General features: G+C 39.1%; 1 protein-coding gene across 1 annotated transcript in view; it reads right to left on the bottom strand.

Annotated features, from left to right (window-relative positions):
* PKP2 (plakophilin 2) overlaps positions 1 to 16,842 on the bottom strand; it is an 81,666-nt gene that overhangs the window by 18,270 nt on the left and 46,554 nt on the right. Inside the window, exon 6 of the mRNA XM_014795885.2 lies at positions 13,952 to 14,129. Within this exon, the coding sequence (XP_014651371.2) occupies positions 13,952 to 14,129 (178 nt within the window). The remainder of the gene's footprint in view (positions 1 to 13,951; positions 14,130 to 16,842) is intronic.

The raw sequence follows: 16,842 nt of genomic DNA, 5'->3' as shown, positions 1-16,842 counted from the left end.
TGATGATCCTATAATTAAAATGGCAGAGAGTTGTCACAGAAATGCAGAGTTTCACAGTATGTAAGACCTAAGTCAAAAGCATGACCTATAAATATTTTTGCACTTAGTCTATTTCTAATTTTGCTAAGCCATGACACCTTTCTATAAACAGTAACTAAACCTACAAGTGGAGGTTGCTTTCTTATGGAGAATTGAAGCTTATCAAATACAGCAAAGTAATGTATTTGGGGATCATGTTTCAAATTCAGATTATGTTTATATTCTGGTATTATTGTTACTATGTTCCTTTAGATTAAGGTTTTCTTGTTAGCATTAACCATTAAAAAATTTGTTTCCAAGCCATTTAACCATTAACACCTCTGTTAACAAGAATGGCAAAAGAACAGTGCCTTCAGGTTTCTAGAATTTTGAGAACCATTCTTATTCCCCTCTGCTAACTTTGATTGCTAAGAACTATTCCTATAAAATTGATCAGACCAGTTTCTTTTACTGGTGGGTAAAATATTCAAAGTATATTCAAGACTTTTTGTTTATAATGTCTCAGTGTCATTCTGAACATCAAAAGAACAACAATTCTGAGAAATTTGGGGGTCTTATTTTCTTCATCTTCAAAATAATATATCATACTAAGTGATTTCAAAAAGCCTTTCTGCCCCAAAATACTGCTTTCCATACATATTGTGAAAGAACAAATGTGCCCAGCATTATATCAAGAACTAAAGGGAACAAGGGGGAAGCACATAGCAGTGTACCCTGCTCCCATGGAGATCATCACATTGTAGGTTGAAACCAATGATACTTGACTTTTTTTAACTCACAAAGATGCAATTTCATGATTCAACCTAATATTTGAGGAGATAAGACTAATCCACATAAAACTAAGGATATACTAACAATTTAATGGTTACTGCATTGATACAACGTATTTTTGATTTTAACAAAATCCCTTCTGTGACTTTGGTTCTCCTTTGACATTTCTAATTAAAGATTCACTTCCTTATGTAATTTTTACTGTATCTTAAAAACTTTGATACTTTGCCCCCATTAAAAAAAGATATTGAATGGGCTCATAAACTGTAATTAAAACCATTTTTACTATAGTTTTTCCTCAAGAAATGATCATTTGAACCAAGATCCCCTATCTACTCTCTGAGCCCTTTAAGACCATGGGATCTTAAGAAGCTTGATAGAAACTGAAAAACTCTTTTCCAGTCTCCTTATTTTACATATGTAGAAACTGAGGTCCAAAGAGTTTAAGTTATTTTTCCTGGTGACAGCAAATTAGTAGTAAAGTCAGGATAAGAGCTGTTCTTTATTCTGTGCCTGGGCAGCTCCAGGGTAGAGCAAACCTCATCTAACATTCATTCAGTCTGCCATTTGTTTAGCAAATACCATACGCCCCCCAACTCTGAGACAATGTTATCATACCTTTTAAAGCTCCCCTTTGACCTTTTCAACCTCTGTCTTAGAGAAATGGCCGTAATTTAAAACTGCTTTGACAAATCAAAAGGTCTGTCTTTCTGGCTAGCTAAGCCCACAACATACCTTGCAGATGCATGACTTAGCTTTGTTTAACGGCAGGGTGTTTATTTTGGGTGAGAATGGCAATTCAGTTTGGCAGTACTGCCAGTTCACACGCACTCACTGTTGTTTTGTAGTTTGGTATTATCCAGACTCTACTTGCTTGAAACGGGACTTATCAGGGGTTTCTGGCAGTTGATACCTCTGCTGACAGAAAGTACATGGAACCCCACTGCTTCAGTATTTGCTCTTGCTTATCAAAAATAGTTCCTACCTTACTCAACAACCCAGAAATATGAATGATAAGTGTGGATTATTTTATAGCATCCATGAATAGAACATGAATAGAAGTCCATGAATAGAAGTCACTAGTCAGAAAGGAATTTGTTATTGTATCACTATGAAAATAACCAATAGTTATTAGAAAATGATATATCCATCTTGAAGTATTTTTTCAATGCTAACACTTCAATTTGTGGGAGTCAGAGAATTAACAGGGCTAATCTTAGGCAGAATTAATCCTTTTACAATGTATCTCCTGAATCCTGAAAAATATTTATTTACAACCGATTTCTACATGTAGCCCAATAGAGGTTTGACATGGAAAAATATCTCAAAACTATAAAAGAAACATATCAAAACAATTATCTTGTTGAAAAGTAAAAGAGAATGAGCATACAAACAGTAGTTACTCAATAAAAAGTCATTATCAGAGTTACCAATGAATATATTGGAAATGTTTAATTTAGTGTCTACGGTTTGAATTTGATTCAATGATGAGTTAATTTCCCCTGGTAAAATCTAGCAGAAGTCTGAGTAAATATGTGGGTACCTTTCAGGAAATTAAAACTGCATACTATTGTATACTGAAATTTAAAAACCAGGTCCTCGGACTGGGGGTTGGAGACTAGAGGCCGGGGCCTCAGGAGAGGGGGACGTGGAGAAGGAGACAAACTACTCTACACAGAAAGGCAGGATTGTTTTGGAGTCTTCACCTCCACTGGGCTGGAATGGGAGGATACCAGCTTGAACCGGAGCTTGCATTTGATATTAAGAAGAATTTTTCTGATAATACGACATGGAAGGGGTGGGAAAAAAATGGAATCTGAACCTCTGTATGTCTCTGAACAAAACCTCACGTATTTAGGAGGAGTCAGGTGTTTTATCTGAAAGCAAATCAGTGATTCATGACTCTCTCCAGGACCACTTATCTCACGCATTCTTGAGTGTCACAGTGAAAAGGAGAAAAGAAAATCAAACACCCCAGGCCTTGCTAGAATTAAAAGGAAGAATGGTATGTCTCTGTTAAGATTAATGACAGTGTGACTAAACTTTAAACTCATATGGCAAGCCAGCAAATGGACAATGTCAAATGATAAAAAGAGATGCAATTTCGTGTGTGTCCTAGACATTATAGAAGGCACACTGCAAATATTATGATCTGTAATTTTCACAAAATTCCTGAAGTTAAGGCACACTAAAATCTCATTCAGAACCCTGACCTGTGACTCTTGTTTAAAACCAGAATTACCTTTTTTTTTTTTTTTTTGGTGAGGAAGACTGGGCCTGAGCTAACATCTGTTGCCAATCTTCCTCTCTTTTTTTGCTGAGGAAGACTGGCCCTGAGCTAACATCTGTGCCCATCTTCCTCCATTTTGTATATGGGACGCCGCCACAGCATGGCTTGATGAGTGGTGCCTAGGTCCACGTCCGGAAGCTGAACCTGTGAACCCTGGGCCGCAGAAGTGGAGTGCACGAACTTAACCACTACGCCACCAGGCCAGCCCCCCAGAATTACCTGCTTTTAATAGGATTTTTACCGGCCCTTCTATAAATGGTCTGTGTGTGGCTACATGCAGGTGTGCTGTCAAATACAGCTAGCTTGCCAGCACTGAAAGGAAGTTTGTTACAACACAGACTGTCCCAGCTCAGTGTGTGCTGTATGGTCAACTGGCCTGGGGAAATGATGAACTGATATGGAATGTTTAAAGTAAAAGGCTGTAGTTAGTTACCAGGACACGAGAATGACAGACAATAATAGGGTTGGAGTAAATCTTTTCAAGACACTTCACTCACAAAGACAAGTAGTTTTAAGAGGCAGAGATTTTTTTTTTAAAATGGGGCCAACTCTATTGATAATAGATGTTGTTTCCTACTAACACAGTTTACGTGTGCATTGTATGCAAGACCTACTGCCTGTGGGACCAGTCTCTTTATTTTATTTATTTTTTTCTCCAAAGCCCCAGTAGATAGTTGTATGTCATAGCTGCGCATCCTTCTAGTTGCTGTATGTGGGACGCAGCCTCAGCATGGCTGGAGAAGCGGTGCGTCGGTGCGCGCCCGGGATCCAAACCCCGGGCCGCCAGCAGCGGAGCACGCGCACTTAACCGCTAAGCCACGGGGCCGGCCCCTGTGAGACCAGTCTTAAAGGTCTAACCAGCACACTGAGATGGTGATCACCTCAATGGTTTTAAAAAATTGTGGATGCATCTTCGAGTTCACCAGCGATTATAGGCTTCCTAATACCATGTGTTGTAAATTGTGAGCAAGGCCCCAAGCGGTACCAGTCAATTAAGTGCTTGGTCAGAATCCATTCTAAGACCCAATAGGCACTCGATAAGACACTGGCTGATAAGGACACATCCTTCTTCCTCTTGTTATTTGAGATTTAGGTCTGGGCTTTTATTTAACTCTCAGCTGATACATATCAAACAGTTGGGCCTTGTCTGTGATTAACCCAGAGAAAGCAGCAGAGGCAGTTTGTGGTTGCACAGAACAAAAGGGGAGCCTCATTTGAACTGGCAGAGGAACAAAAACTCGATGCCAGAAGAAGGGCCTGTCTGTTACTCTGAAGTCAACGTCGGTTCCTGAAGGTACCCGCAAACATCAGCCAAAGTCAACTGTTCCATCTGCAAACAGAAGCAACATCGGGAGGTAGAACAAAGCTCCACGACCTACACGGCTTGTTCCTTCCAGAACAAGGAACGTTAACTAAACAAAGATATGTCAGCATCTGTTACACATCAAGAAACTAGAAGATGGGGGGAGGAGAAAATCTATCCTTAAAAATCCTTTAGTTCTGCTTTCCAGCATTTTCCAGAAGTATTCTGAATAGTCAATTCAGCCAGTAACCATCAGGTTGGTAGGCAACAGTCATTTCCTCTTGATTTAGCAGGCTGTTCAAGTAGAGTGCCAAATTCCATTTGAAATCAATTATAAGCAGCAAACCAGTTTTAAAAATGTGCCCAGGAGCCACTGGAAATTGAGTAGACATTCTTGACATCTAAAAGAGATGTCTGGGATGCCAGACAAGGATTGATTAAGATGCTCAAGACCTAGAGTAGAATCACACGATGCTCAGATAGTCTGCACCTCCAAGATAGGCATAAATTTTAACCACAGGATAGCAACAAAGTCACCAATGGCTTTATCCAAATATATCAACCCACTCATTTTATTTTATTATGATAATTTTTAAAATTTTAAGAGTTCTGATTATGATGATAGTATTAAGTTTTTTGGAAAAAGACTTTCAGTGTGATAAGATACAGTTAAAGACTACCTCCAATTGAAGCTATACACAGGGCCGGCTCCATGGCTTAGTGGTTAAGTGCGCGCGCTCTGATGCTGGCGGCCTGGGTTCGGATCCCAGGGTGCCACTTCTCCGTCCAACCCGAGCCCGAGTCCCATGTACAGCAACTAGAAGGATGTGAACCTACGACATACAACTGCCTACTGGGGCTTTGGGGGGGAAAAAATGAATAAATAAAATCTTTAAAAAAAAAAAAAAAAAGAAGCTATACACAAATATTTTTTTTAAACATGAGGATGCTTTAAAAAATCTCTGACAAAGACATTGTTGGGAATTTCTTTTTCTGTTCAAGACTCAACTAATAAACTAACTGATGCAGAAAGACAACCAAATATAGTCCTCTCGATGTAATAAAAATTATTTTTCTGTTTCTATCACTGATTCTTCTTCTTCCATATTATCCCTATTCATGTATTTTCTTTACCAATTATCCCTGGGCTGGGCCCAAAGTAGGTAGTCAATATTTATGGACAGATTGGTAAGAATAAAGAATTTCTTTGACAAACAGAAATGTCATACAATTTCTGTGAAGTAGAATTTTTAATCTGGGCCCATCTGCTAAAGACATGAATAGGATAGTGGAAAATTTAGTCTAAAGAGCAGGAACCTTCGCAACAGGGTTGGTTGTAATTGTGTGGCTTGACAATTCCAATAAGACACATACTTTTAAAAACACTGGGTTCAGGAAGACCAGAAAGGGGTGACTAGGTAAGCATGGCCATATTTGTTTTGTTTGATTGTTTTCTTTAGTAACTTAATTATTGTTGAGAGATTTCAAAATAATGACCTAAAACCCCTGAGACTCAGCTTATAAAACATTTTTTAAAATCAAGATTTTATTTACCCATTTAAATACAACTTACACCTTCTAAATTTACTTAAAGAGAAATTTACAAAATAATTTAATTCATTAAACCACACATTTTTTTGTATATCTAAAATACCCAACTTATAAAATACAGTTATGACTAACAGTGTAACATGACTAGAAATATTGCCCATTTCATTATTTACGGACTTCATATTGCTTATGTTTACACATCAGATGTAAAGAGTTTAAATAATTAGCCAAATAACTGATGTTGAAGTTGATAATTCAATTGTCTTTATTTCTGAAAAAGTCACTTTCCGGGTTGAACTATCTGGATACTTCTCTCAGGTTTCTATGTTGTTTATACTGTCTCAAATAACATTCTTCTAGTTTTATATCAAATTATTTCCAGAAGTAAATAATTGCGTTTAGATTACGATTTTAAAAAGTAAGTTCTGTCCTGCTTTTGGATCTATATACTTACAGAAAAGAAAAATACTTATTTGATAATCAGGGAAATTTTATCCTCATTTGATTATCTTCTTAATAATCTAATTCTTAATTATTTAAATAATTAAATAAAATTACGCACAGGGCTAGACCAGAGAAATCCTTTTCTGTCAGGTGTATTCAGAATAAGGGATAAATGGGCAAAGGTAAATAGAATGAAAATCCATAATTAAGGAAATAGAGATTCAGCAAAGTTCTGAAGTTTGATATCCAGATACGCATAAAAAATGAAATTCAGGAACACAATGATATTTTTTTTGTGCTGGAGAAGACGGATGTAATTGAATATATTAAAAATTTACATGGAGACATTCTTTTTCCAGAGAGTAGCTGGTACCGCTATTTCAAAAAAACTTGCTCTTAACCCCATGGCTAATTAAGAACAAGACGGAGAGCTACAGCTTTTCTTTCTAAAGTTACAGTTTGCTTCCTCTGACCACTCCCCACCGCAGCTAGATTTACAGTGATAAGTGACAATGGAAGTTTCTTTTAAGACAGTTATAAATTTTAGTACACAGAACTCTATTATACAATCATCAAGCACATTTACTACACCACGACACATGGGGAAAAGTGAAGTTTAAGTCACTTGTAAGAGAAATGCACTACCGATTGTTTTTCCTCTTAACTGGCATATATAGGCATAAAATATAATTAAGAAAAAGGAGGATGTTTTATAATGTGCTAATGTTTTGTCATTTTGTGCCATAATCCTAAACAAAATGGCAAATTCTGGGGTGGCCTCTAAAATGCACAAACAGTCGTTAGTCAGACCGCGGCAATAAGATAAGGCAGCGATTTTATAAGCCCTTCTCATAAGTAAATGGTTAACGAAGGATAAGAACTTAGGAAAACAACTTTTCAAGGCTTTATGAGTTCATATTTTTAATATGAATACACTGAAAAATGATAGAGATGAACCAGTGATAGACTGATGGGCTAAAGATGAAGAGGGACATTCAAACACCTGCTCATCCTTTCACAGCTCCTTAAAAGTGACTCTCCAGTCAACACTTTTCCCAACCCCCAGGCAACATCAGTTAAGCAACTCAATGGTTAATAGTTAATAGTCAACATACCTCTTTTACACTTCTTATCAAACTTTTGGTGATTATCTCTTCAAGCGCCCATCTCTCCCTCTAAACCTGGAGATCCTCCAGGGCAAAGAGAGGTCCCAATCCCCTCTGAGATTTCAGAAATTTAAACAGTGCTTTGGATACAGTTGGCACTCGAGGAATAACGATAGCGTTGGATAAGCACAAGAGGAAAGGCAGACTGAGGGGTTAAATCCCAAGAAAGCTGGACTAGTTGCCTTTGTCAGCTTTCTGATAACTGCTTCCATAATTGTGGAAGAGTCACTTTGCCCTTAATTTCTTCAAGTGGAGAATGAGTCTGCGAACAGAGGCTGCCTAGGGCCGGCCCCATGGCTTAGCGGTTAAGTGCGTGCGCTCCGCTGCTGGCGGCCTGGGCCCGGATCCCAGGCGTGCACCGAAGCACCACTTCTCCGGCCATGCTGGGCCCGCGTCCCACATACAGCAACTAGAAGGCTGTGCAACTATGACATACAACTATCTACTGGGGCTTTGGGGAAAAAAAATAAAATAAAAAATAAAAAAAAAATTAACAGAGGCTGCCTAGATGTGTTTGTGTTTGGCCTGAAGTGTTTTCTAGAACATAGAATCTCACTGCTCTCCGGGCAAGCATTTTTTCCCCTTCTCTAGTCTGATAGCCCCCAGCATTCCCCATGGTTTTACACCTGTCCACTTAAGTGCCTGCCTGACCCCGAGAGGCATTTTAGCTTCTGACTTCTAAATTGTTTCTACCTCTTCAAAAGAAGATTGAGGAAAGGAAGAAAGAAAAAAGGCGAGGAGAGAGCCACGAGAATGATACGGAGGAATGGAGAAATAATGTTAAGTCTTTGGTAGAAATTTCAAACTAACCCCTGATAATAACCATTGGTTTTATTTACGTCACATCCAAAGGTTTCCCAAAAGTGTGCCAATCAGTGTGGTGAAACATACGGATTTGACAGTATGTCACACAAATTCCCAAGAAGTTACCCATACTAAATAGAAAAGCGGCTGCTCACAATGAGTGCATGTGTGTAGCAGGGGTATACAATCAAAGAAGGCAGCTAATGCTTTCTGGTAATTTACAATTCTATGATTGTCACATAAGTCTTTGGGAATTTGAAATATTTGGAAGAGTATCCTATTAATTGCAATAAATTATCAAATATTTTAACTGTTACACTTCTTGCCCTAAGTAAAGGAAAATAATTTTGAAAAAAAGAATGGGACATTTTAGCAGGTATTCTCCGCTCAGAAAGGGAAAAAAAAAAAAGAAAATGCTGAAGCTTTATAATACCTTCGAAGAAAACAAATTGTTTCTTCTTTGAGAAGGGAGGTGTGTGGAGAAATATGCTTACACCCTAATTATCCACATTTTGATGTTCAAGTAATCAACTAATGGCAATTCAGTGCCAGTGGTATGCTGGTAAATGTTTAGCAGCTTTCTGGGGGTGGGGGAGTGGGGAGATCTTTGATTTGCAGCATTTGCCAATTTCAGTGGCATAAATACTTCCACCACAGCTGATTTTAAACTACCAACATGATGTCACTGTATGTGGAATTATGAAGAGATGCTGACACTCTCACCGGCTCTAGCACAAATTGGAGTGTACCAATTTATTTTTCCTCTCCTAACTTGGATTTTACTACTCATTATGCTAGGGTAATATTGTTTAAGAAAAAAATTGAAACTTGCATGAACACATTGTTTTCCCTATTGCAAAATTTGTATCACCTTTCAGTGAGTAATGGAAAAAGTATGTAATTCCAAAGGGACCTAAAGAAAAAACCAAGGCCCTGATAAATGCTGCTGCAGGCAGATGCTAATCATGTAGATAAATGATCTGATACCTGACAGATACAGTGTAGTGACAGCGTTCCTCTTTTTGAATGATAAGCTGTGCATGTTCTCCTACATGAATGCAATCTCACTGTGGCAGCTCCAGATAGGCAGAACGGGAGTCACTCCCACAAGTTCATTAACAAAGCAACCATTTTACCCGCAGAGCAGCTTCACTCGGCACCACTGCTGTACACAGACTAGGGAAGTCCCTCTTAGAACCGATCTCAATGTCAAGTTAGTAAAGGGAGAGTCACTGGTGCATGCAGAAGTTTTCCTCCAAAGTAGACTGAAGGAATTTAGCTATATTAACCTAAGCCAACCACAACGCCAAAAATACCACATATTGCCAGTGCATAGTTCACTGTTGGCTCTGAACCCATTAGGGGAGAAAATACTTCAAACGAACTTGTAGCAATTAAGATATTCGCTAACATTCGTGACCTTTTCACGCACTAAGATTGGCTCTTACTAGAAGCAGTCAACACCTGTCTTAAAATCTTTTGAGAGTAAGCTGGGGTCATAAATAAGCAGCTGCTCAGCAGACACCTCTGTTGTCATGGAAACTGAGACTATCTGCAGGTTCCCTGGAGGTCTCCTCACATTCTGACTCGCAGCTCCTAGTGCTTTTATACTCATTGTGACAACATCGACCCTGAAGTTGGCTACAAAGCCATCTCCTCTCTCTCGGAAAGATCTCCCACTTCATATGCTTCATCTTTTGAGTCTTCTGTTGATATGAAATGCAGTGCAGAGTTCCACTTGCACAGAATTTCTAAAACAAAAACGCTCATACAGAAATGCAGATACAGGGGCCGGCCCCGTGGCTTAGTGGTTAAGGGCACGCGCTCCGCTACTGGCGGCCCGGGTTGGGATCCAGGCGTGCACCGACGCACTGCTTCTCCGGCCATGCTGAGGCCGCGTCCCACATACAGCAACTAGAAGGATGTGCAACTATGACATTCAACTATCTACTGGGGCTTTGGGGAAGGAAAAAAGGAGGAGGATTGGCAATAGATGTTAGCTCAGAGCCGGTCTTCCTCAGCAAAAAGAGGAGGATTGGCACGGATGTTAGCTCAGGGCTGATCTCCCTCACACACAAAAAAAGCAGATACAATGCCCATAATGAGACCTGAACATGACTATAAACTGGGCTATGTGACACCGTGAGGTTGTGAGACTGAAGGGCAGAGGTTTCATCCACAACAGTGCCGTCTGTGGACATGTGACTATCATTAATGTATTCAGCATACTAATTAAGAGCTCTAGCTTTGGACACTGGCTTCCTGGATTTGAATTCCAGTTATGTCTCTAACTACCCGTATGACATTTGAAAAATCACTTAACCTTTTTGAGCCCCTGTTTCCTGATCTATAAAATGGGGAAAACCAACTTTACAAGGGCTGCTGTGACAATAAACTGAGAAAATCCTCATAAAGTATTTAGAACAGTTTCTAGACCATAATGCACAATAAATCTTAGCTATTATTATTATAAATTAGATACACAGATGAAATAAGAACAGAGATTTTTAGTAAGCATATACTACGGCACTCAATTTCCCAGATTTTTTGCCATATTCTGCTTCTGAAAGTAGTTATTATCAGTGGTATGGACTGACTTTGCAAACACTGTTTAAAATGGTGTCATTCTGATGGGAATGTATTCAGCTATTACTCCTTCTGGAAAAATGTATGCCAACCAGGGCATTACCTCACCCAAACCATGTAAGTCTTTTATTCCTCTTTCATAAGGAGAGGCTACAGGAAGAGATTTGTAACTAACATCTTTGTCTTTAGATTTTCACCTTCTCAATACACCTTTCCTGTTGATATTATCATTCTTCTTCTTCACACAGAACTTATCATACTTTTATCCTCTGAACACGAACTGATTTTGCTTATAGAAGAAAAAAATTAACTCCTTAACATGACCTTCAAGGCCCCCACAGTCTGGCCTGAGCTTGTGTCCAACTTCTGTTTCCATCACAAATTTGATCCTCTTGCCAGGCTTGATTATTCACCTAATTTGTTATGTACTTTCATTTGCTCACTCATTCATTTACGTGTTTCGTTCAAATACTTTATACTCGCTTACTATATGGCAGAAACTTTGCTAGGTGTTAGGGATTAAAGATTAAAAAAATGCATAGGCTTAGCTTTTAAAGAGTTCACAATCTAGTAAAAAAGGTATGTAAACAACTCACCATAAAACAGAAATGCGATAAAATCTAGACAGAGGTGACTTGCCTATAAATTCCTGTTTGAAATCTTAGGAGCAAGTAATGGCTTTTGCCTGAGGAGGCTAAAAAATGTTTCACAGAAAAGGCGAACTTTATCCTTGGTGTTAAATGATTAGGAGATTATGTATTCAATAGGCAAATAAGAAAAATGTTTAACAGGCAAATAAAATTGAATAAAGACTATATGAATGAACCTACAGCGTCCCAGGAAAGCAAGTATCTTAATGGGTATAAAGTACGTTTGTGGGAAAATGGGAAATAAGGTTGTAAAGAAAGTTGTGGATAGACTGAGAAAGATCGTATATGCTGTAATAGATGAAGTTGTCTTCTGTTTTTGTTTTGTTTACCCAGCAAGTGTTCCCACCCCTCTTGTGATTATAACAGACCTTGCCATCCCTGCCATGAAGCAGGTATCTGATCCAGGCCTGGCCAATCGAGGCAACAGTGGCTCAAATGATGTGCACCTTTCAGAAGCAGTGCCAGGGATAAACCTTCCCTGAGACTGACTTTGGAAGAAAGAAGTGCACTTTTTCTGCTGGGTGGCTAAGCAAGGGCTGTGATTGAGTTATCTGCTAAGGGAAGAAGGCTTGTTTGCATTTGTACAGAATGAGCCCAACATGCAACAGAAGAAGAGTAAGCAGAGATGAGATATAAACAGAAAAAGAGTGAGCCCCAGGGATGCTGCATTTCTGTCCCAGGACTTCAGGTCATGGTTCCCAGTATACTTTCTTCCCTCCGCAAGCGACTCTCAACATCTCAGCCACATGAACCAACGAATCCCTACTTGGCTTAAGGGAGTCTGAGTTGTGTATCTGCCGTTTTCAATTGCACGAGTCCTGATTGATACATCTGCCACATTCAGAACTCTGTTGTACATGGTAAGGCAACGGGAGCGACAGAGAAATTTAGGACACAAAGTGTTTTTAAATGGATCAAAGTTTTCATAGATCAAAAGTGCACTAGAAAAGCAGTTCCAGTGGACTGTACAGAAGATAGATTCAAGCGAGACCATTTGGGCACCTCTTACGCCATTCAAGAATTTAGTCTTTCATCCTTAAGAGAATTTCTGACTACTGAAATAGACTGCCAAGGCTCAGCTCATTGGCACCTCTTCTATAGTGTCTTTCTGATCCCACTCAGCTGGCATGAATAGTCCTTTGTTCTGCATTCCCGCAGCACTTCACTTGTACCTCTGACCTGTTGTTCTCAAACTTCAGCTTGCATTACAGTCACCTGGAAGGCTTGTTAAAAACAGACAGCTGGGCCCCACCCTGAGAGTTTCTGATTCAGTAGGTCTGGCGCGGGGACCGGAGAATTCTAACAAGTTCCAGGTGATGCAATGCTACTGGTCCAGGGGCCCTGCTTTGAGAACCACTGCTCTAACATATTTCATTGTAGCTCTATTCTAATTTGTTTGCTCATCTGCATCCCCTGCTAGATTAAAAGTTCCTTAAGGATTTTGTTATTCATCTTTCTAAAACTCTCAGTAGCTAACATAATGCTTTACGGAAAATTGGTTTTTGATGTGTATTACTGTGTGATTAACTGCGGAGATAAACATCTTACCATAATAAGTTCCCTCAGTTACCATCCAGATTCTCTCAAAAAACGAATTGTGTAACTAGAGAAAAGATGGAAAGGCAGAATATATCCCGACTTCTTTGGGGCTGCCTAATTTTGATTAGATCTTCTATCTGATTTCTTTTAATCCCTGGGCATAAAGGACAATGATTATTTTCAAATATAAGAAAGCTTGAGATGTATGATTCTCATGAAGTTAAGACTTGTCTTCCTCCTGCATGTGTTTCTATTTCCTCATGGTGTAGCTAGCATCTAACAGCCCATAGGAGAAGACATTTCAAGCATTTTTTCATCCCAATATTTAGAAATGCTGATCAAACTAACTTCTTTTGTAGCTGTTCTTATGGCAAGACATTCTGTCCCTTTAGGCTTTGTTGCCTATTTAAAAATACCAGATTGAAAATTATTTTTTTAACCATGTCATTAAATTAGATTTTTGTGAATTAAAAAAAGCATGGTGCCTGCCTTAAACCCTGTGAGATAGGGAAGGCCAGTCTACATGGACTTCAGGTGTTCAGATCAGAGCTCAGGTTTCTCTAATGGAATTGACATCCTCTCTCTTATGAGCTAATGTGGGTAGCTTCTGGAATCATACATGCCTGGAAACCAATACTCTGTTGACCTTTCTCATTGGCTCTACATTGTGCTTCTGGTAGTTAGAATGATGTTTATAATTCTTACAACATCTCCAGATAATGGGGTAGAGTTTTAGATAGACCTGGATGCAGTATTTAAGGTGTACAGAGAAAAGGTGGTGGGGGGGGCAGTTGTAGAGTGGCATTACCTTAGGCATCCTGTGACGTTGTAGAATATATCAAAATCAAGCAAACCATTCGCTTTGGGGTAGTCCCCTTCTGGCCACCCCGAAAAGGGGATAATGATATTCTCAGTCAGGATAAGCAAGGCTTCCCTTATCATGAGATTCTTCAGTTTGTCATTAGAGGACAAATTCCACAGCAAACCTAGAAAAGCAAAGAGTACCATCAAAACTGTGCAGGGTTGGGTCAAAATGACTGCTGAAAAAATTAGTTAAGGCCATCACCCCAGGGCTATGGCTAGTTATATATATATAAAAAAAAGTGTGGGGAGACAACCCCTTTCTCAACTGAAAGAACCTGTTTAGAGCTCATCTGATGGCAATAGAAGCTGATCCATAAGAACAATTTATATATATATACACACATGCACACATACATACACATACAGAAAGGAGGGGGGAAGAGAGAGAGAAAGAAAGCTTATGATATAAAACTATGAAGGTTTAAACTAACTAGCAATGTGAATGACAGCCAGAAATCCTTAAACATTTATTGCTGTTTTTCTTAAAAGACCCTACCACAAAACTGACCTCATTGGGATAATAAATTCTGGGCTCACCAACAGGGAGGCTTGAAATGGTCTTACTATAAGTAAGATTTCAACATTTCAAGAGTCGTATTTTTTCTCCCTTACGTACATGGAGAGAATACCTCACCGGGCCTCCTGCTTCCCGCCACCTGCAACTTTCACCTGACATTTTGCCTCCCAATAATAGCAGGAAGGGCCTGCAGAAAGTCTTTGCCCATGCCTGTCAACGGTAGGCTGATTAACATCACCAATTAATATTTATTGATTGCAACCCAATGACAGATTTTATGTCTGCCCAGAATTTATGCTGACTACTTCGTGTATTTCTCATATTAGAGTTTGGCAATGAAAGAGAGACAAGAGTATTTTATCTATCTGCCAACTTGCATGGCCTAAGCATTGGCCTAAAACTGGTACCACATTTACTCACCTAACTTTTCCTTTCCTCTTGAACACCTTTCAATTTCTCTCATTAAAGAGAAAGGCCATATAAGCCAATTTGGGAAGAAATTAAGATAATAGGATACTGTCCTTTCCAGGGCATTTGTGAGACAGAGACTGAAGCTGGGGACTGAGAGAGAATACAAGGCGGGATATACATTTAGGATTTGTTTTTCTTACCAATTTGGCGCTCAAATACTTCTGATTCAGTGGAAGGACTATACACCCATTGCTTGCTATTCCAGTGACTCCCACCAGGTGTAAGGTTGCCTTGCCATCTTTCATACCTCAGTAAGTTACTCTAATTCACTAGTATCCATGAAAGGAGAAAAGAGGGGACAGAAAGAGAAGCAATCTTCATTTTCTTCCCCATTCACTCCCCTGCCACCCAGTCAATAATTCCTACTTCTTAAATTTACTGCTTTGTCTGTATGAAGGAAAGAGGAAGCACAGGTGTGAAAGATGACATGAGTTGGAGCCATAATAAAATAGAGCCAGAACAGCCATTTCAGAGGAATTGCCTTGCATGTCTCGTTTTCTTTATCTTCCAAACTAGACAAAACCACCAACATTCCAAGAAGTCAGTAAGGACTGATGAAATTGGACTCTGTTGATGACCGAATCACTAACCAATCAATGAAGTCCAAGTCTAGCCTTTTGCCTGATGACTGAATCTCAAGCCAATCTATGAAGTACAAACCTAGCCTTACCTCATCTAGCACCAATGAACTCTTCTTTAACACAACTTACCTCATCTTCCTCCCTTTCTCCCACAAAAACTCTGAGCCCTTCTCCTATCATTGAGACACTATTTGGGTTTCTACCTAATCTGTGCTCCCCGAATTGCAATTCTTTGATCCCAAAATAAACGCCTCACTGCCTCTCATTTTGGCTCTTTATTTTTTGGTTAACAGTATACAGGACAGTCTACTTTATGAAAAAATAAAACATGGCGGTCTTGGCTGAATTATGTGGTGACATCATCTCCCCTAATTTTAATGACTGAAATAATAGTCTGGATGGTTAATCTTTAGTAATTATTCAACCATACTTGAATTTGGCCCATTAGAACACTCTAGCCCTAATGCAGTCTTTTGGGTTGAACAGTTTACTTTGGCTGTGTATAAGTAACTAATTTCTGAAACCAGTAACCAAATTGCCGCTGCAGCCTACACTTGGCTTCCACTAGATGCTGCGACATTGGGGCTAGTGTCTTATGAGGACTAGAATTCTGGCTTATGAGAAGGTCCTTTCTTGATCAAACAAGCATTTGGGGTTAGTCATGAGCAGTGTCCCTCAGCCACAGGTTTTGCCACACAATGACTTCATTCCTCCCACTTCATCTTAAGAGGCCCTGGGAGGGGAAAAGACAGAATAAAACTCCAAAGGTGGTTGAAAACAATTTAAAGGCAGGTCTGAGGTTGAGTTTGGTTACTAAGCTACAAAAGAAAGTTAAAAAGAAAAGAGAGAAAAGGAGAAAAAAAAGCTTCCTGTTCTAAATAAGCAAACAAATTAACAGTCTCTGCCTGCCAGAGGCTTAAAAATGTGAAGCATAATGACATTTCCTTTTTTTAAAAAGGACCACACAGGGCACTCAAAGGAAAAGTACACCTTACAATAAAAACCAGATCTGGAGGATTAATTTGAACAAAGGGAGTGGAATTTTCCTTCAACAGTCAATGTCCTTTGTAGCTTGGCATGCCATATTATTTCTAGAGAAGTATACGCATTGGGGAGTTTTAGTATAATTTTTGAATTTTTAATATAGGATATTCTACAGAAATATCATGCCTGCCAAATTTCTGTATGGCACGAAGCTAGGAAAGAGCTTAAATGTTCACTAGAGTTTCGGGATTATACATACAGAAATACACATCTCCTCACACA

Source organism: Ceratotherium simum, chromosome 17 (assembly GCF_057802395.1).
Source record: "Ceratotherium simum simum isolate JZ-2026a chromosome 17, ASM5780239v1, whole genome shotgun sequence".
NCBI lineage: Eukaryota > Metazoa > Chordata > Mammalia > Perissodactyla > Rhinocerotidae > Ceratotherium > Ceratotherium simum.
Note: the sequence above shows the minus strand (reverse complement) of the source record. Positions and strands in the feature narration are given on the sequence as shown.